The sequence below is a fragment of the Ursus maritimus genome, unplaced genomic scaffold (genome assembly GCF_017311325.1).
Source record: "Ursus maritimus isolate PB19 unplaced genomic scaffold, ASM1731132v1 scaffold_12, whole genome shotgun sequence".
In the NCBI taxonomy this organism is placed as follows: Eukaryota; Metazoa; Chordata; class Mammalia; order Carnivora; family Ursidae; genus Ursus; species Ursus maritimus.
The window spans coordinates 34702489-34723756 of record NW_024423564.1 but is presented as its reverse complement, the minus strand read 5'-3'; the positions used below and the strand labels follow the sequence as shown (position 1 = coordinate 34723756).

Genomic DNA, 21268 nt, shown 5'->3' with positions numbered 1-21268 from the left:
ATCCAACAGTACATTAAAAGGATTATCCATCATGACCAAGTGGGATTCATCCCTGGGATGCAAGGGTGGTTCAACATTCGCAAATCAATCACTGTGATAGAATACATTAATAAGAGAAGAGACAAGAATCGTATGGTCCTCTCAATTGATGCAGAAAAAGCATTCGACAAAATACAGCATCCTTTCCTGATTAAAACCCTTCAGAGTGTAGGGATAAAGGGTACATTCCTCAATTTCATAAAAACCATCTATGAAAAGCCTATAGCGAATATCATTCTCAACAGGGAAAAGCTGAAAGCCTTTCCCTTAAGATCAGGAACACAACAAGGATGCCCACTCTCGCCATTATTGTTCAACATAGTACTAGAAGTCCTAGCAACAGCAATCAGACAACAAAAAGGAACAAAAGAAATCGGCAAAGAAGAAGTCAAACTCTCTCTTCGCATACTTCCATACTTTATGTGGAAAACCCAAAAGACTCCACCCTCGAATTACTAGAACTCATACAACAATTCAGTAACGTGGCAGGATACAAAATCAATGCTCAGAAATCAGTTGCATTTTTTTAAGATTTTATTTATTTGACAGAGAGAGAGAGACAGCCAGAGAGAGAGGGAACACAAGCGGGGGAGGTGGGAGAGGAAGAAGCCAGCTCCCAGTGGAGGAGCCTGATGTGGGGCTCAATCCCATAACGCCACGATCACACCCTGAGCTGAAGGCAGATGCTTAACGACTGAGCCACCCAGGTGCCCCAATCAGTTGCATTTCTGTATACTAACAATGAGACTGAAGAAAGAGAAATTAGGGAATTGATTCCACTTACAATAGCACCAAAAACCATAAGATATCTCGGAATAAACTTAACCAGAGAGGTAAAGGATCTATACTCTAGACACTACAGAACACTGATGAAACACACTGAAGAAGACACAAAAAGATGGAAAAAACATTCCATGCTCATGGTTCGGAAGAATAAACATAGTTAAAATGTCTATGCTAGCGAGAGCAATCTACACTTTAAATGCCGTCCTGATCAAAATACCAATGACATTTTTCAAAGTGCTAGAACAAACAATCCTAAAATTTGTGTGGAACCAGAAAAGACCCTGAATTGCCAAGGAAATGTTGAAAAAGAAAAACAAAGCTGGGAGCATCACGTTGCCTGATTTCAAGCTACACTACAAAGCTGTGATCACCAAGACAGCATGGTACTGGCACAAAAACAGACATATAGACCAATGGAACAGAATAGAGACTCCAGAAATGGACCCTCAACTCTATGGTCAACTAATCTTTGAGAAAGCAGTAAAAAACATCCAGTGGAGAAAAGACAGTCTCTTCAATAAATGGTGCTGGGAAAATTGGACAGCTATATACAGAAGAATGAAACTTGACCACTCTCACACCATAAAGATAAACTCCAAATGGATGAAAGACCTCAATGTGAGACAGGAATCCATCAAAATCATAGAGGAGAATACAGGCTGCAATCTTTTTGACATTGGCCACAGCAACTTCTTTCATGACACGTCTCCAAAGGCAAGGGAAACAAAAGCAAAAATGAACTTTTGGGACTTCATCAAGATAAAAAGCTTCTACACAGCAAAGGAAACATTCAACATAACAAAGAGGCAACCCATGGAATGGGAGAAGAGATTTGCAAGACACTACAGATAAAAGGCTGGTATCCAAGATCTATAAGAAAACTTCTCAAACTCAGTACCCAAGAAACAAATAATCAAATTTAAAAAATGGGCAGAAGATGTGAACACTTTTCCAATGAAGACATATGAATGGCTAACAGACACATGAAAAAATGTTCAACATCATTAGCCATCAGGGAAATTCAAATCAAAACCACATTGAGGTACCACCTCACACCAGTTAGAATGGCAAAAATTGACAATGCAGGAAACAACAAATGTTGGAGAGGATGTGGAGAAAGGGGAACCGTCTTACACTGTTGATGGGAATGCAGGTTGGTACAGCCACTTTGGAAAACAGTGTGGAGGTTCCTTAAAAATTAAAAATAGAGCTACCCTATGACCCAACAATTGCACTACTGGGTATTTACCCCACAGATACAGATGTAGTAAAAAGAAGGGCCATATGCACCCCAGTGTTCATAGCAGCATTGTCCACAATAGCCAAACTGTGAAGGAGCCAAGATGCCCTTCAACAGACGAATGGATAAAGAAGATGTGGTCCATATATACAATGGAATATTACTCAGCCATCAGAAAGAATGATTACCCAACATTTGCATCAACATGGACGGGACTGGAGGAGCTTATGCTAAGTGAAATAAGTCAAGCAGAGAAAGATAATTATCATATGGTTTCACTCATTTGTGGAACATAAGGAATAGCAGAGAGATAGTTAGGAGAAGGAAGGGGAAAATGAAGGGGGGTGGTAAACAGAGGGGGAAATGAACCACAAGAGACTATGGACTCCAGGAAACAAACTGAGGGTTTTAGAGGGGTGGGGGTAGGGGCATGGGCTAGCCCGGTGAAGGGTATTAAGGAGGGCATGTATTGCATGGAGCAGTGGGTGTTATATGCAAACAATGAATCATGGAAAACTACATCAAAAATTAATGATATACTGTATGGTGACTAACATATGATAATAAAATTATATATATATAAAATCTAGTTAGAAAAAAAAAAAGAGGTGAAAGACCTATACTCTAAAAACTATAAAAGAAAGAAATTGAATTGAATTTATGAAAGAAATTGAAGATGATGCAAACAAATGGAAAGATATTCCACGCTCATGGATTGGAAGAATTAATACTGTTAAAATATCCATACTACCCAAAGCAATCTACAGATTTAATGCAATCCTTATCAAAATACAAGAACCATTTCTTACTTCTTATTTATTTATTTATTTTACAGAACTAGAATAAATACTACTAAAATCCTTATGGTACAAAGAACAAAGTTGGAAGGATCACAATTCCAGAGTTCAAAATACTCTACACAAAGCTATAATAATCAAAACAATATGGTACTGGCACAAAAAGAGACACAGAGATCAATGTTACCAAACAGAAAGCCCAGAGATAAACCCACATTTATATGGTCAATTAACGTACAACAAAGGAGGCAAGAATATACAATGGGGAAAAGACAGTCTCTTCAACAAATGGTGCTGGGAAAATAAGACAGCTGCATGCAGAAGAACGACGTTGGACCACTGTCTCCACCCGTACACAGAAATAAACTCAAAGTGAATTAAAGACCCAAATGTGAGACCTGAAACCAAAAGCCTTCTGGAAGAAAACACAGCTAGTAATCTCTTTGAGATCAGCTTTAGCAACATTTTTTTAGATATGCCTCACAGGCAAGGGAGACAAAAGCAAAAATTAACTATTGGGACTACAACAAAATAAAAAGCTTTTGCACAGTGAAGGAAACCATCAACAAAATGAAAAACCTATTGAATGGGAGATCTTTGCGAATGATATATTCAATATGGGGTTAATATCCAAAATATATAAAAAATGTACAGAACACCCAAAACACAAATAGTCCAACTAAAAATGGGCAGAGGACCTGAATAGACATTTTCCAAAGAAGACACACAAATGGCCAACAGACACATGAAAAGATGCTCAGCATTACTAATTAGGGAAATGCAAATCAAAACCACAAGGAGATTTCACCTATCAGAAGGGCTACTATCAAAAAGACAAGAAATAAGTATTGACAAGGATGTGGAGAATGTTTGTGAACTGTTGGTGAGAATGTCAATTGATGCATTCACTATGGAAAACAGTATGGAGTTTCCTCAAAATTAAAAATAGAAATGCCATATGATCCACTAATTCCACTACCGGGTATTTACCCAAAGAAAATGAAAACACTAATTCAAAAAGATATGCATCCCTATGCTTATTGCAGCATTATTTACAATAGTCAAGATGTGGAAGCTATCCAAGTGTATATCCATAGACGAAGGGATAAAGAAGATGTGGGTGTGTTTCTGTGTCTGTCTCTCCCTCTCTCTCCCTTCCTCCCACCTTCCCTCCCTCCCTCTCTATATGTGATGGAATATTTCTCAGCCATAAAGAAGAATGAGATCTTGCCCTTTGCAACGACATGGATGGACCTAGAAGGTATTATGCCTAGTGAAATAAGTCAAAGACAAATACCATATGATTTCAGTCATATGTGGAATTTAAGAAACAAAGCAAGTGAACAAAGGAAGAAACAAAAAACAGACTTCTAAACACAGAGAACAAACTGATAGTTGCCGGGGGGGGGGGGGGGGGAAAAAAACAAAAGAAAAAAATTGTCCGGGGGGGGGGGGATGGGATAAATAAATAAGTAATAAATTGTACTCAGCTGAAAAGCCAAATTCTACACTGATAAAACTTCCTTACTACATAAAGCCACAGAGAAATCAATCCTTACATCATGTACTATTTTCCAATGAATCTCAAATTCATGTTGTCCAATTGTACCAAAATCACCTAGCGCAGTAAACACACACAGAGACACACAGAGACACACACACACACACACACACATACACAGAGTAAAAATACAGTTCCTGGGCTCTATGCCACGCTTACTCTTTCAAGATATTTTAACAATTAGGTGATTCTCAGTATAAAGCAGTGACTCTAAACCGATTTATATGAAATAGAAGATATATTTCATATGTATGTATTTCCTACTTAACTAGATTTAAAATTTTTGAAAGGCGGGTATCATTTATTCACTAAATAAACAATTTTTAACATTGTGTTAGATAAAAGGAGCTGGTCCCCACCTTCAAAAAAATCCCACTGTTCAGTCTTGAAAAGGTATACCTCATGTCATTGTGCTTCACAGATACTGCATTTTTTTTAAACAGATTTAAAGTTTTTGGCAACCCTGCATCAAGCAAGTCTATCAGCACCATTATTGCAAAAGAATTTTTTTCACTTCATGTCTCTGTGTCACATTTTGATAATTCTCACAATTTATCAAACTTTTTCATTATTTGTTCCGCTGATTTGTGATCAGTGATTTTTAATGTTACTATTGTAACAGTTTTAGGGTGCCACAAATCATGCCCATATAACATGCCAAACAACCCATAAATGTGTGTGTTCTGACTGCTCCACCCACTGGCTGTTTCCCTGTCTCTGTCCCTCTTCTTGGGCCTCCCTATTCTCTGAGACACAACAACACTGGAATTAGAACAAATTAATAACTCCACAATGGCCTCTCAGTGTTCAAGTGAAAGGAAGAGTCACACATCTCTCACTTCAAATCAAAAGCTAGAAATGATTAAGCTTAGGGAGGAAAGTATGTCAAAAGCTGAAATAGGTTGAAAGCTAGGCTTCTGATGCCAAACAGCCAAGTTGTGAAAGCAAAAAGTTTTTGAAGGAAATAAAAAGTGCTACTCCAGTGAACACATGGATTATAAGAGAGCAAAACAGCCATATTGCTGATATGGAAAAAGATGCAGTGGTTTGGATGGAAGATCAAACCAGCCACGACGTTCCCTTAAGCCATAGCCTAATCCAGAGAATAAGGCCTTAAATTCTGTGAAGGTTGGGAGAAGTGAGGAAGCTGCAAAAATAAGTTTGGAGCAGCAGAGGTTGGTTCATGAGGTTTAGGGGAGGAGTTTTCTCCATTTAAAAAAAAAAAGTTCAAGGTGAAGCAGCAAGTGCTGATAACTCACTGTAGTGAGTTATCTAGAAACTCTGGCTAAGATAAATGAAGGTGGCTACACTAAACAACAGATTTTCAAGATAGACAAAACAGTCTTCTAGTGGAAGAAGATGCCATCTAGGACTTCCATACCTAGAAAGAAGTCAATGCCTCGCTTCAAGGCTTCATAGGACAGGCTGAGTCTCTCGATAGGGGCTAAAGTAGCTAGTGACTTTAAGTTGAAGCCAATTCTCATTGACCACTCAGAAAATCCCAGGGCCCGTAAGAATTATGTTAAATCTACTCTGCCTGTGCTCTATAAACGGAACAATAAAGCCTGGCTGAGGGCACATCTGTTTACAACACGGTTTACTGAATGTTTTAAGCCCAGCGTTGAGAACTACTGAAGAAAGATTCCTTTCAAAATATGACTGTTCACTGACAACATACCTGCTCACTGAAGAACTCTGATGGAGATGGACAATGAGATGAACGTTTTCATGTCTGCTAACACAACTTCCATTCTGCAGCCCATGGATCAAAGAGTCATTCCAAATTTCAAATCTTTTTATTTAAGAAACAAATTAAGTAGGACTATGTTTGCCATAGACAGCGATTCTGCTAAAGGATCTGGGCAAAGTAAATTGAAAACCTTCTGGAAAGGAGTCAGCATTCTAGATGCCATTAAGAACATTCGTGATTCATGGGGGAAAAATCAAAATATTAACAGTAAGAGGAGTTTGGAACAGGCAGGTTGATACCCACCCTCATGAAGGATGTTGAGGGGTTTCAGACTTTCATGGAAGAAGTCACTGCAGATGTGGTAGACATAGCAGGAGAACTAGCATTAGAAGTGGAACCTGAAGATATGACTGAATGGCTGCTGTCTCATGATCAAACTTTCACAGAGGAGGAATTGCTTCTTATGAATGAGCGAAGAAAGTGATTTCCTGAGATGGAATCTACTCCTGGTGAAGATGCCGTTTAGATTGTTGAACTAACAAAAGATTTAGAGTATTACATAAATTTACTCCAATTTTGGAAGAAGTTCTACTCTGGGTAAAATGCTAAACAGCATTGCATTGCCACAGAGAAACTGTTTGTTAAAGGAAGAGTCCATCAGTGCAGCAAACTTCATTGTTGTTTTATTTTAAGAGATTGCCACAGCCTTCCCAACCTTCAGCAACCACCACCCTGATCAGCCACAGCCATCAACATCAAGGCAAGACCCATTCCGAGCAAAAAGATTACAACTTGCTGAAAAGCTCAGATGATAGTTAGCATTTTTAGCAATAAATTAGTTTTTAATCAAGGTATCTATTTTTCAGATGTAATACTATTGCATACTCGATAGACTATAGTATAGTGTAAACATAACTTTATACACACTGGAAAGCCAAAAAATTCATTTGACTTGCTTTATTGCAGTGTGTGTGTGTGTGTGTGTGTGTGTGTGTGTGTGTGTGTGTGTTTAAAGACTTGGTTATCTTGGGGTGCCTGAGTGGCTCAGTTGATTAAGTGTCTGGCTCTTGATTTCAGCTCAGATCATGATCTCAGGGTCATGAGATCAAGCCCCGGCACCAGGCTCTGTGCTGAGAAGGGAGCCTACTTAAGATTCTCTCTCCTCCTCCCTTTGACCCTCCCCTGCCTGCTTGCATACATGCATGCTCTCTGTCTCTCAAAAAAAGAAAAAGACAGACAGACAGACAGACTTGGTTATCTTAATATGTGGCCAGGTTTGAGATCACTGATGTAGGGCCACATTATCTTTTATTACCCATATACTGCCTGGCAAGATGCCTCCTGCTGTGGTCATCTGCTCTAATCATGCTCACTATGGCAATGGGGAAGCCTTTGTCGCAGCTCTCTCAAATTCTATGGAGTTAGTCCTTTGAGCTTTCTCGGACATCAGGTGCTTTACAAGTAATCCAGAACCTATGAAGCAAGTGAGACACTTCCCCAGAACAATATCTACTCTTAGGCAAGAGCTATTTCTGTCCTGCTCTGGTGAAAGCAGGGCCTGGACAGCTAAGCACTTCCTGATTCTTGCTGATCTAATTGCCTATTTAATATCTCTAACCCTGCTGCAAGGCAAGTAGGGGGAACAATCTCAATGCTGTGTCTTCATATGGACAAAGAATAGAGCACCTTAAAATTCTGTAAAACTTCTCTAATAAGAACCTCAAAATTTCCAGAAAATATTTTTCGGATATATGTGAAGTTCTTTCCTACTCAGTAAAACTGAGATTCTATTAGTCACACCTTCATAAATACATTTTGGTAGGGAAAATAAGAGTTTCCAAAAAAAAATAACAAATGAACTTTTACCTGTGATCCCTTAATTTCACGATGGAAAGAGTCTGTGGTTTCTTTGACTAAAGTGCTTAATGCATAATATTCAGGTGATAAACAATTAGCTTCTTGCTCTATGTCTATACTAACTCCATCCATATATTGCTTTTTGGCCAACTTAACTTTTTGGGCTATCCAGGATGCTCTGAAAATAGGATCAGTGCTATTCTTTAAGGGTGCACTCCTGTGCAAGAAATATACATCTTTTGTGCACATATGCTTTTTGCCGTTTAATGACATTTATTTCACAAAACCTTTAAAACATCTCATTACTTTGGAATACTAAGCCCCCAATTTAAGTTTTCCAAGAAGAGAAATAATATTCAAAAATAATAGAAAATCATTACTCAATCTCCAAAATAACATCATGAATAATCAGTAGTATAATTCTCAAATTAGAAGTAGAAATTGATGACTATGACTAGCTGAAAGTCATCATGCTAATTAGGATTCGCTTTTTTTTTTTTTTTTTTTTGCTCAAAATCATAGTGGCTTATTTAATCCTTTAAAAATAACTATCTGTGAAATGAATCAGTATCTAAGACTAATTTTAGGATGATACAAAATATACCAGATAAACATGAAAAGGGAATTTTTTTGGAAGGTCAGGACGGCACACAATGCAGGTAAACTTACCAACTGGCTGACGCATCTGGTAAGAACTGTAACTCACCTTTTAGCACTACTCTGGCCCCATGTGAACGAGCATAACACATGAGTTCTGGATCATAGTCTCCAAAAATCACCACAGTTGTGATCTGTGACCAATCATAAAATTTCCAAGTTTTACTTCCAACATCAAAAACAAACACCTGCCAAAACAATAATCATCATCACTAAAAACAAGAATACAATGCTGACAACCCAAAATAACATTAATACTGATCATATGTCAGGCATTAAGAGTACAATGGCAAACAAGACAGAGGTGTCCTAATATAATTGGTGGTGGGACAAATTAGCCAGGCCTCAAAAGTAGGGCTAGGAAGAAATAGTGGAAAGAGCCAAGACCTGGAAGCAGAGAAAGCATGGTGATTACATAAGTATTGGGTACAGCTGACACCTTGAATTTGGAAGGAGATAGCAGTAACGAACAAAAGAGTGGTAGGCAGGGTTAAGTCACAAAAGACCTTGTAAGCCCTCTTGAGAAATTAGTACATTATCCTGAGGCAAAGCGTTTTAAAAGGAGAATATATACATTTTAGGTGTGCAAAGAATAACTAATAGGAAAGCTGTTAGAAGAATCTATGCAAAAGATGATGATGACCTCAAATTAAACTCGTAGAAAGGCAGAGATAAATAAGATAAATGAACAGATATGGAAGATCCTAAGGACAAAATTAACAGGACTTTGTAACTAACTGAATGAGTAAAGTAAGAGAAAGGGAGATTGATTAATATTCATTTCTGGCTGCTGCAGGTGGAGCCACTCCATCTATACAAATGTACCAGATATTGCATTTACTATGAATGGTTTTTGGTGAAACAGACTTCTTAGAATAGTTCTAAGGTGGTGGATGTTATGTTTCACCAGTATTTTCACCCCACAGATAATTCTAGAAGCACAGAAGTCTCACTGATCATTTTATTACAAATAAGGTGTTAACTCATTGATTTAGCAAATACTTATTGAATTCCAGTAAGGTCTAGGGAATGTATATTGCTAGACATTAGTGACAGAACTTAAAGAGATCTGGTCCATGAGCGGTTCAATTACAATAGTGTTAAGGGCTACATGGGAATGCAGGCAAGCCATGACAGCATACAAAGGGGGCCTGCTACCCTGGTAGGGCAGGAAAACTTCTGAGAACCACACACTTTGGGGGGAAGCTGAAATCTGTGCAATGACCTAGACACGATGGAGGGTTACCTATAAACAAAAAGAGCATTCTCAGCAGAGGAAACAAAAGAGGGCAAATGTCTCAATACCTCAGAAGAATTCTGAATTTCTGGAACCAAAAGAATATCAATGTGGCTGGAGCACAGAAATCCTGAAAGTACATGAAATCAGATAAAACTAGTAAGGTAGGTAGTGACAAGATCAAGTAGGGCTTTGTAGAGCACTGAGGATTTTGTATTTTATCCTGAGATGAATGAGCAGCCAGCTATTAGAGTGTTTTAAGCAGGGGAGGGACATAAGATTTGCATTAACAAATGAGAAAGGGGGAGAGATCAGTAATCCCTGGGTCATTGTGAGGAGAATGGATGGGTGAAGGGTGGGGGAGAACTAGGTGTAAGAGTTAAACCAGATATTTCTTAATTTTCTCAGTTTCCTTACATTTTTATTTTATTTTTTACTTTTCAGAATTGACTCTACATAACCCATTTTTCTCCTAGGCTGCTGCCCACTAAAATAAAAATTACAGAATGTGAAATTGGAAAGATCCATTGTTTTTGGAGCTTTTAGACTCATTTCCATTACAAACCTTATCCCCTATTTTAATTCTGATAATTAAGATTGAATTTGTTTAGATTGCTTATGTTTGAATACTGAGAGCTTGTGATATAATAGAAATCCTAAAAATATAACTGGATGAATCAACTGAAAATATAAGGAAAAAGAGCACTGTAGTCTAATCTGTGTTTGAAGAATATAGGTCAGTAGCTAAAAAGACCATTTACCATGAACATATGAATGAACAAAATTGTGCTTCTTTGAATAATTGATTTTCCAAATGCCCACAGAGGTATTGGGGGCTACAATAAATAAGTCTTTCAGATGTTAGGTTTCCACACTAAGTAGGTTCTTTACAAACACTTTACTACCTCTACTTCTTCTCCTAAGCAATATACATATACTTTTCTACTGGCACTTAAATACCTCTGCTTCAAAATCTGTTAGATTAAGAACTGGAAATTGTCCCTGTCTTTAAAAAAGAGTTGCCCTTTGGACTGTTAGCCTTAAAAATAAAACTGCCAGTTATTTTACCAGCAAAAAACTAAATTTGGGAATAGCAGAGAATTACAATCCAGGACAAACAAGCTATGGCAAGAGCATTGGTAAATCTGCAGAACAAAGGAGAGGGAATGCTCTTATAGAGGTAAGGGGGAAATTGAGAAGGCTGTGCTAAATGAAAAGTCAATTGGAATAAACTAGAAACTTGAAATATAGTGGTTTTTCATTGGCTGAGTTTTGACAGTCTCTAACTACCTGGGCTCTACTTGGGGAGGAGGAAATCCTTCTTGCTGAGATAAGAAAGTAGAATCCATGTGCAAGTTACCCCTGCTTTTTATGTTGGGTCTGCAGTTGATGAGTGGCAGGACATGACAGCTCCCCCTGTAGACCTCCAACTCCGTTCTAAATGAGCTATCCTTTTGTTAATTGTCACATTTCCCACTTTTGATCGAGATCTTTTTTTGAAAGCATCGCTGATCAAGAGGGAAGTTTTCCACATTTAGTGGTTTTGTCCCTCAGTACCAGGAAGGATCTTCCCCTGGTTGTCACATCCTATATTGGAGGGAAAGCACTAAAGGTGACATTTGAGTAACAAGAGGATTAGGAGGGAGAACCTCTCAGGTACTCCCACCTAAAGTAGGATCTACTCAAGGTCCTAAGTGTTGGAAATCATCTCAAAGGGTTGAGCCAGCATCACATTAGTGGATACAACATTTTTTAAAAGTCTGACTGGCAACAAAATAAAAATTAAATATACAAAACAGAAGTAACATACCAATTCCAAATTGTATAATGGTTCTAAACCAGGACTGTAGGTCTGGAAGTAGCCACTGAAATATTTATTGACACTTTTTCCAACTTATGTGAGAAAGACTCTATGAAGGCAAACCTAGAACCATGTATGCCTCCCAGCAGGCTCCACTTAAAGAGACCATGAAAACAGAATCATAAATACTACAAGAGCACATTGAAAGAATTAACTGAGGCATCTTGAGAAGTTACAGTGCAGGTAGAAACATGAAGCAATGGCTGATGAACTTTTTGCAAAACAGCACAACCTCAAAGATGTTTTACAACAGTATTGTTATCTCAAAAGGCTGTTTGGAATTAAATGTGTTATTGAAAATACAGTCTGTGGTTGCAAACTCAGAAACCATGAATCTGGATAAGAATCTAAAATCAGTTAATAGTTCAGATGAAAGACTTTGGTGAATTCTGAACTTTCTAACCCTTCAAAAATAAAGCAAGTGAATTTGTCCCAGGATCATGATGAAGCTGTTTCCAAAAAGCTATAATCAAAAGAAGAGGTTTCTGCCTTCCACAAGGGCTTGGGAAATGCAGAGGAGGCATCGTCTTCCCACAAAAAAAGAGAAGCGTCAATGGTGAGAAAAAGGTATATAGGCCTGGTCCAGACATCATAGGAAAGCTGTCTCATCAGATATCATCTGCTTCAATTCCAGGATATCTTTACTTTCATGTCATCAGATGGTGTGCAGGTCCAGTTATGGTTTGGTGCTTTCTTTAGATGTGTTACATGAATCTAAGAGTCTCTTTCCTGGAGTTTCATGGCACAAGGATTGGTTTGCAGTTCCTGATAAGGGTCTTTTCAGTGAGGCAGAAGACTTTTTATGGAGGTGCTTTTCATCCAACAAAATCTCCAGAGAGTGCATTGTGATAAGATTGCTCTACTTAAGTATGCTTATTTTTGAGCCCCGATGACCCAAAGACTGAGAGAAAAGACTCTCCACAACTAAATATAAAAGAGAGCACATCAAAGAGGGTAGGAAGGACGGAGATGTAGTCAGGAGCCAAAATGACCCACAGGACTATCCCTGGGAGAGAGGGATGCCATAGGTACAGGTAGCAGTGGGGAGCAGACTCCACACCAGGCACCCCAGGCACAGGGAACCCACATGGAGAAGACAAACCCCCATAACATTTGGCTTTGAAAATGGGAGGGGCAAATTTCATGAGTTCTTACAATCAAAGGGGCTTAATACCCAGAGCTTTAAAAAAATCAGCTGGCTTGGCTCCGAGAGCCAGAGGGCAATAGGAAACTGAGTTCTCACCCTTAAAGAGACAGCACACCAAACAGCCCCTCTGAGACACAGCATAGAGCAGCAGTTTGAAAAACACCAGGGGTACACAAGAAGGAGATTTACTTAATAATAGTGTGTGTCGAAGGGGCAGGGATCTTTGGGACACTTTAACAACAAAAGAGCTGGTAAGTACCATTTCCCTCCCCTAGTCTAGATACACAGATAACTGCAGAAGACAATGCTGCTGGAACACTCCCTACCTAGCTTGCTAGCAGCATGCCTCACCTCCATGTTCTTCTGCATATCTGCCCCTCCACAAACTGGCTGGCCTTGGCAGGAGTTTTCCTGGATGGCTGTAGTTCCTCTCCCACTTTGGACCAGCACACCCCATGCTGGCACCATGCATCCTGCCCCCACATTCTTCTGAAGACCTACCCCCTCCAATACAGCCTTAGCCTGAGCCCCTCCAAAGAGGTGTCACAAACCTGGAGTCTACAAGCAGTCCCAACAGGGACCAGCATCACTCCAAAATGACTCCTGCCCTTGGGAGAAGGGAAGATAACTACACAGACCAGTCCAACTGTAGCACCAGCAGTAGGCTAGGGGCAGACATCTGGTGCCTGCCCTCACCCTCCCCCACAACTACCACCAAAGCTTCTCAGGGAACCACACAGGAAAATTGTCCTACAGTTCTATGCTACTGCATCCCTGGAAAACAGCTGGTCAACTCAACTCAAGCCAAAGACAGCTCCAGACTGACCCTCTAACAACACAGATATTAAGCTCTGCCCACAACAAGCAAAAAGAGCCATTGCAGATGACTGGACTGAAGGCAAAAACTCAGCCACAATACCAGGGTGCATACAACACACATAGGAGACATCCCTGAAGCACCAGGTTCTGGTGAAAAGGGGACATTGCACTGCAGAGCACAAAATAACCTCTTATAAGGCCACTACTTTCAAGAGCAGGAGATACAGCTGATTTTCCTAACACACTGAAACAGACACAAAGAGTGAAAACGAGGGGAAGAATATGCCCCAAATGAAAGAACAGGACAAAATACAGAAAGAGAGCTAAATGAAACAGAGATAAGTAATATGCCTGATAGAGAATTCAAAGTGACAATCATAAAGATACTCACTGGACTTGAGAAAGGAGTGAAAGACCTCTGTCAAACCCTCAACGAAGAGACAGAAAACATCAAAAAGAAACAATCAGGTTCTTTTATCTAAGTTCTAATAAGAACTCAATAACTGAAATTAAAAAACACTAGAGGGAATAAATACTAAACTAGAAGAAACAGAAGAATGGATCAGTGACCTGGAGGACAGAGTAATGGAAAGCAATCAAGCTGAATAGGAGAATGAATGAATGAATGAACGAACCCAAAATGAAAATAGATTAAAGGGAATTCAACAACACCATCAAGCATTATAACTTTTGAATTATCAGGATCCCAGAAGGAGGAGAGAGAGAAAAGGGGACAGAAAATGTATTTGAAGAAGTAATAGCTGAAAACTTCCTGAATCTTGGAAAACAGATATCCATATGTAGGAGGCACAGAGAGCCCCCAACAAAATCAAGCCACATCAAGACACATAGTAATTAAAATGGCAAAAGGTAATGGTCAACAGAGAATTTTAAAAGCAGCAAGAGCAAACAGTTACATACAAGGGAAATCCCATAAGGTTATCAGCTGATTTTTCAACAGAAACTTTGCAGGCCAGAGAAGAGTGGCATGATATATTCAAAGTGCTAAACAAACAAACAAACAAAACCTGCAACCAAAAATACTCTATCCAGCAAGGGTTTCCTTCAGAATAGAAGGAAAGATAGTTTCCCAAACTAAAGTTAAAGGAACTCATCACCACTAATCCAGTGCTATAGGAAATAGGAAATGTTAAAGGGGACTCTCTCAGGGGAAAGGAAAGAGTAAGAAAAGTAGGAAACACAAAAGCAGTAAAGTATATCTATAAAAATCAGTCAAAGAATTCACAAATTAAAAGGTTGTAAAGTAGGATACCATATACTGAAAACATGAAGGGGAGAGGAATAAAAATTTAGTGTTTAGAATGGATTCAAACTTAAGTGACTACCCATTTAATATAAACTATATATGCCTAAGATGTTATATATAAATCTAATGGTAACCAAGTCAACCAAATCAAAAACCAGAAATAGATATACAAAAAATAAAGAGAAAGGAACTGTGGGAGAAGAGAGCAAGAGAAGAAAGGAACAGAGAAAAACTACAAAACAACTGAAAAACAAGTAACAAAATGGCAATAAGTACATACCTATCAATAATTACTTTGAATATAAATGGACTAAAGGCTCCAATCAAAAGACATAAGGTGTCAGAATGGATAAAAATGCAAGACCCAGGGCACCTGAGTGGCTCAGTCGGTTGAGCATATGACTCTTGATCTCAGCCCACATTGGGCTCCACACTAGGCATACAGCCTACTAAAAAAAAAAAAAAAAAAAAAAGCAAAAACCATCTATATGCTTCCTATACGGGATTCATTTTAGACCTAAAGACACATGCAGATTGAAAGTGAAGGGTTGGAAAAGCATTTCTCATTCAAACAGAAATGAAAAGAAAGCTGAGGTAGCAATACTTATATCAGACAAAAGACTTTAAAACAAAGACTATAACAAGAGACAAAGACACTTTGTAATAATAAAAGGGACAATTCCACAAGAAGATAATAACAAATGTAAACATTTATGCACCCAACAAGAGAGCATCCAGATACATAAAGCAGCTAATAACTAAGGAAGTAATCAATAGCAATAATAGGAGGGGACTTTAACACCCTACTTACATCAATGTATAGATTATCTAAACAGATCAACAATGAAACAGTGGCTTTGAATGGCACATTGAACCAGATGGATCTAATAAATATATTCAGAATATTCCATCTTAAAACAGCAGAATACACATTCGTTTCAAAGGCACATGGAACATTCTTCAGGATAAATCACATGTGAGGCCACAAAATAAGTCAACAAATTCAAAAAGATAAAAGTCATACCATGCATCTTTTCTGATCACAATGCTATGAAACTAGAAATCAACCACAGGAAAAAATCTGGAAAGACCACAAATACATGGCGGTAATACAATATGTTACTAAACAATGAGAGGGTCAACCAAGAAATCAAAGAGGAAATAGGAAATAAAATACATGGAGACAAATGAAAATGAAAACACAACTATCCAGAATCTTTAGGATGCAGCAAAAGCTGTTCTCAGAAGAAATTGTAGAGAAATAGAGGCTTGTCTCAAGAAGCAAGAAAAATCTCAAATAAACAACCTAACTTTACAACTAAAACTAGAAAAAGAAGAACAAACAAAAGCCAAAACCAGTAGGAGGGACATAATAAAAATTAGAACAGATCAATGAAATCAGGAGCCATGACTTTGAAAAGATAAACAAAATTAATAAACTTTAGCCAAAACTATCAAAAAAAAAAAGAAAGAAAGAAAAGAGAAGACTCAAAATCAGAAATAAAAGAGAAGTAACAACCAGCACCACAGAAATATAATATGCCAATATGCCAAAAACTGGGACAACCTAGAAGAAATAGATAAATTCCGAGAAACATATAACATTCTTCCAATCAGGAAGAAATAGAAAATTTGAACATACTGATTACCAGCAATGAAGTTGAGTCGGTAATCAAAAAATGCACAACAAACAAAAATCCAGGATCAGATGGCTTCACAGGTGAATTCTACGTTTAAAGAAGAGTTAATATCTATTCTTCTCAAACTATTACAAAAAAAATAGAAGAGGAAGGATAGCTTCCAAATTCATTCAATGAGGTCAGCATTACCCAGATACCCAAACTAGACAAAGAGACTACAAAAAAACAAAAAACAAACAAAATATAGGCCAAAATCTCTGGTGAACATAGATGCAAAAAGTCCTCAACGAACTATTAGCAAATCAAATCCAGCACTACGTTAAAAACATCATTCCCCAGAATCAAGTGGGATTTATTCCTGAGCTAGAAGAGTGGTTCAATATTCACAAATCAATCAACATGATACATCACATCAACAAGGGATAAAAACCATATGATCATTTCAATAGTTTCATCTTTTAAAAGATTTTATTTCTTTATTTGACAGAGAGAGAGACAGCCAGTGAGAGAGGGAACACAAGCAGGGGGAGTGGGAGAGGAAGAAGCAGGCTCCCAGTGGAGCAAGGAGCCTGATGCGGGGTTCGATCCCAGAACGCCAGGATCATGCCCTGAGCCGAAGGCAGACACTTAACGACTGTGCCATCCAGGCGCCCCCATTTCAGTAGTTTCAGAAAATGCATTCAGCAAAGTACAACATCTATTCAACTGTAAACAAATTTAGAGGGAAAATATCTCAACATAATAAAGGCTATATAAGAAAAACCCACAGCTAACATCATATTCAATGGTGAAAACTGAGAGCTTTTTCCCTAAGATCAGGAACAAAACTAAGGATGTTTACACTCACCACGTTTAGTCAACATAGTACAGGAAGTCCTAGCCACAGCAATCAGACAAGAAATAAAAAGACATCTAAGTTGGTAAGGAAGATCTAAAACTGTCACTATTTGCAGATGACGTAATACAAAAATATAATACAGATGACATAATATAGAAAACCCTAAACACTTCCCAAAAAAAACTACTATAACTGATAAATGAATTCGGTAAGATTTTGGGATATAAAATCAGTACAAAGAAATCCGTTACATTTCTATACACTAATAACAAAGTAGCAGAGAAATTAAGAAAACAATCCCATTTACAATTGCACCAAAAATAATAAAATACCTAGGAATAAACTTATACAAGGAGGTGAAAGACCTGTATTTTGAAACTATAAAACAATGATAAAAGAAATTGAAAACAACACAAATAGAAAGATATTCCATGCTCGTGGAGTGGAAGAACAAATATTGTTAAAATGTCCATACTACCCAAAGCAATCTACAGATTTAATGCAATCCCCCATCGAAATACCAAGAGCATTTTTCACAGAACTAGAATACTAAAATTTCTATAGGACCACAAAAGAGCTCAATTAGCCAAAGTAATCTTGGAAAAAAAGAACAAAACTGGAGGTATCACAATCCTATATTTCAAGATATATTGCAAAGCTGTAGTAACCAAAACAGCATGGTACTGGCACAAAAATAGACACAGATCAATGGAAAGAATATAGCCCAGAAATAAACCCCCAATTAAATGGACATTTATCTTTGACAAAGGAGGCAAGAATATGCAATGGGAAAAAGTCTCTTCAACAAATGGTGTTGAGAAAATTGGACAGCTACATGCAAAAGAATGAAACTGGACCACTTTCTCATATCATACAGAAAAATAAACTCAAAATTGACTAAAGACCTAAATGTGAGACCTGAAACCATAAAAATCCTAGTGGAGAATACATGCAGTAATTTCTCTGATATTGGCTGTAGCAATACTTTTCTAGATAGATCTCCTGAAGAGAAAAAAAGCAAAAATATACTATTGGGACTATATCAAAATAAAAATCTTCTGCCCATCAAAGGAAACAATCAACAAAACTAAAAGGCAACTACTGAATGGGAGAAGATATTTGCAGATGACATATCTGATAAAGGGTTAGTAACCAAATTATAAAAGAATTTATACAATTCAACACCAAAACCCCAAATAATCCAATTAAAAATAGGAAGAGAGGAACAGACATTTCTCCAAAGAAGACTTTCAGATGGCCAACAGATACATGAAAAGATGCTCAACATCACTAATCGTCAGGGAAATGCAAAGCAAAACCACAGTGAGATATCACCTCACACTTGTTAGAATGGCGAAAGTCAAAAACACAAGAAGCAACAAGTGTTGGTGAGGCTGTGGAGGAAAAGGAACACTCATGCTCTTAGTGGGAATGCAGACTGGTGCAGCTGCTGTGGAAAACCGTATGGAGCTTCTTCAAAAAATTAAAAATAGAATTTCCCTAGGATGTAGCAGTTCCACTTCTGGGTATTTACCCAAAGAATATAAAAACACTAATTCCAAAAGATATATGCAACCCCATGCTTATTACAGCATTATCTACTACAACAGCCAAATTATGGAAGAAGCCCAAGTGTCCATCAGTAGATGAATGGATAAAGAAGATGTAGTGTGTACACACACGTATGTACACACACTGGAATATTACTCTACCATCAAAAAGAATGATATCTTGCCATTTGCAGGGCATGGATGGAGCTAAAGGGTATAATGCTAAGTGAAATAAGTCAGAGAAAGACAAATACCATACGATTTCACTCATATGTGGAATTTAAGAAACAAAGAAAAAAAAGACCAAAAAAATCACTGTTAAATAGAGAACTGATGGATACCAGAGGGGAGAGGGGAGAGAGGTGGCGGGATGGGTAAAATAGGTGAAAGAGATTAAGAGTACATTTGCGATGAACACTGAGTAATGTACAGAATTGTTGAATCACTATTGTACACCTGAAAATACAACACTGTATGCTAATTATACTGGAATTCAAAAAAAAATTTAAATAACAAAGTATAGTTATTTTTAATAGAAGCAATTAGACCTTCATAGTATTGAAGTATACATCTTCTTCTATTAACTGTGGGTCTGAGGTAGCAGGGCAGAGTGCACTGGATGTCCTAGGACTATTACAAGGGTGAGAGTGAGGAGTTCCAAGGGGGTGAATCTGACATTTGGGAGAGCAACAGCAGTGCTTCCGACCAAGGTATTTGGAGGATATCTATTAATTTTGCCAGTGAGTCTTAATAGTGCCATTAGAGCATGTGACTAACCCTGAGGACTGAGGACGGTAGCACAATGAATGTGGTGTAAAACCAACCAAACAGCACAATTATCAAAGCACCTGACCGGTAAAATAGGTTCCCTGATCACTGTAAAGTTTGAGAGGGGTTCCCCTGGTATAATCTTTTCTGACAGAAGCATTGGCCTGACTTAGAAGAGAAAGCTTTGGTCCAGTGAGAAAACACACAAACCATGACTAAAATATATTTATACATGAGAGGGGAAGTTGTATAAAATGCATTTGCAGGAACAGATTTCTCTGGATGGTAGGCACTTTGGAAAGCCTCATTAACTTTTCCCCACCAATATTGTTTCATAAATGCTATCATTTGTCAGCAGACCAATGGTTTAATGCATGTACAGTGGTTAAGTACAGCAAATTTTAGAATTCTGATAGGGCCAGAGTGTTATTTGGCCCAAAACAGAATTAGTTGTCTTCTTATGGAGCCAAAATTATTAGATTTCCAGTATTTTTTCCCTTTCCTAGGGCCAATTGTTAGATATTTATCAATTTTTCCAAAATTATCATTTGGGAGAACATCCCTTTGAGCTATGGCAGAGGTCTGGCCATTAATTTCCTTGAGAAGAGCAATTTTGGCAGAAATATCAGTGCGGTGGATTACTTTGTCCTCCAGGGAGTGTCTGAAATGCCCAGGAACCTTAAGAGCCAAGGCAATCGACAAAAATATGGCATCTGATAAATTCTTCCATTGGAGATAAGGACAGCGCATTGTCCCCATAATATTCAAAAATCATGAGCTACCCCTAAAACATACCAACTAACAGTATAAATGTTTGCAATTTTACCCTTGGCTAAGATATGAACTCAAGTAAGGACATATCATTCAGCCTGTTGGGCTGAATTATCCAAATGTAAAGGTGTTGTTTCAGTGACCCCAAGAGGAATTACAATAGAATACTCAGTATGATATTTACTATTTTCATCCTTTAGGTAAGAACCATCAGTAAACCATGAAAAACCTGCACTGGTTAGAGGAGTTTCATATAAATTGTCACAGGGATTCAAAGGTAATCTGTCAGCACTAAGCAGTTGTGAGGGGTTTCATCTGATTCAAACGTAGTCCTTATTCTGATGCCTCAAGTATCAAACCTGAGTTTGAGAAAACTGCAGTTTTTCTTTGGAGACTTTATGTCCCTTTAAGGCCAAAAATTTCAACAGGTGGATGCTTTCTTCCTGTGAAGGGGTTTGAGAAGGGGAGCAGAGAAGCAAATCATCTATGTATTTTACAACAAGATAGAGCCTGGAGAAAACTTTTTATCATCCAAATCAACTTTTAAGGTTCATGAAAAGTAAAAAGGACTCTTTGTGAAACCCTGGGCATTATTGTTCAGGTATATTTCCGTTCTTCCCAAGTGAAAGCAAAAAGATATTGGCTATCCTCATCAACTGGAATCCTAAAAAGGTGTTGCATAGATCAATTTCAGTGAAAAATTTGCCTTCAGCGAGAATGGATGTTAGTGGCTGGGTGGGGGG

The 21268-nt window shown here is 38.0% G+C and overlaps 1 protein-coding gene across 1 annotated transcript in view; it reads right to left on the bottom strand.

Annotated features, from left to right (window-relative positions):
* Nucleotides 1-21268, bottom strand: part of CTBS (chitobiase) — a 43479-nt gene that overhangs the window by 17734 nt on the left and 4477 nt on the right. The window contains exons 2-3 of the mRNA XM_008690664.1: nt 8673-8815; nt 7980-8184 (exon numbers count right to left, since the gene is read on the bottom strand). Coding sequence (XP_008688886.1) covers nt 7980-8184; nt 8673-8815 — 348 coding nt within the window. The remainder of the gene's footprint in view (nt 1-7979; nt 8185-8672; nt 8816-21268) is intronic.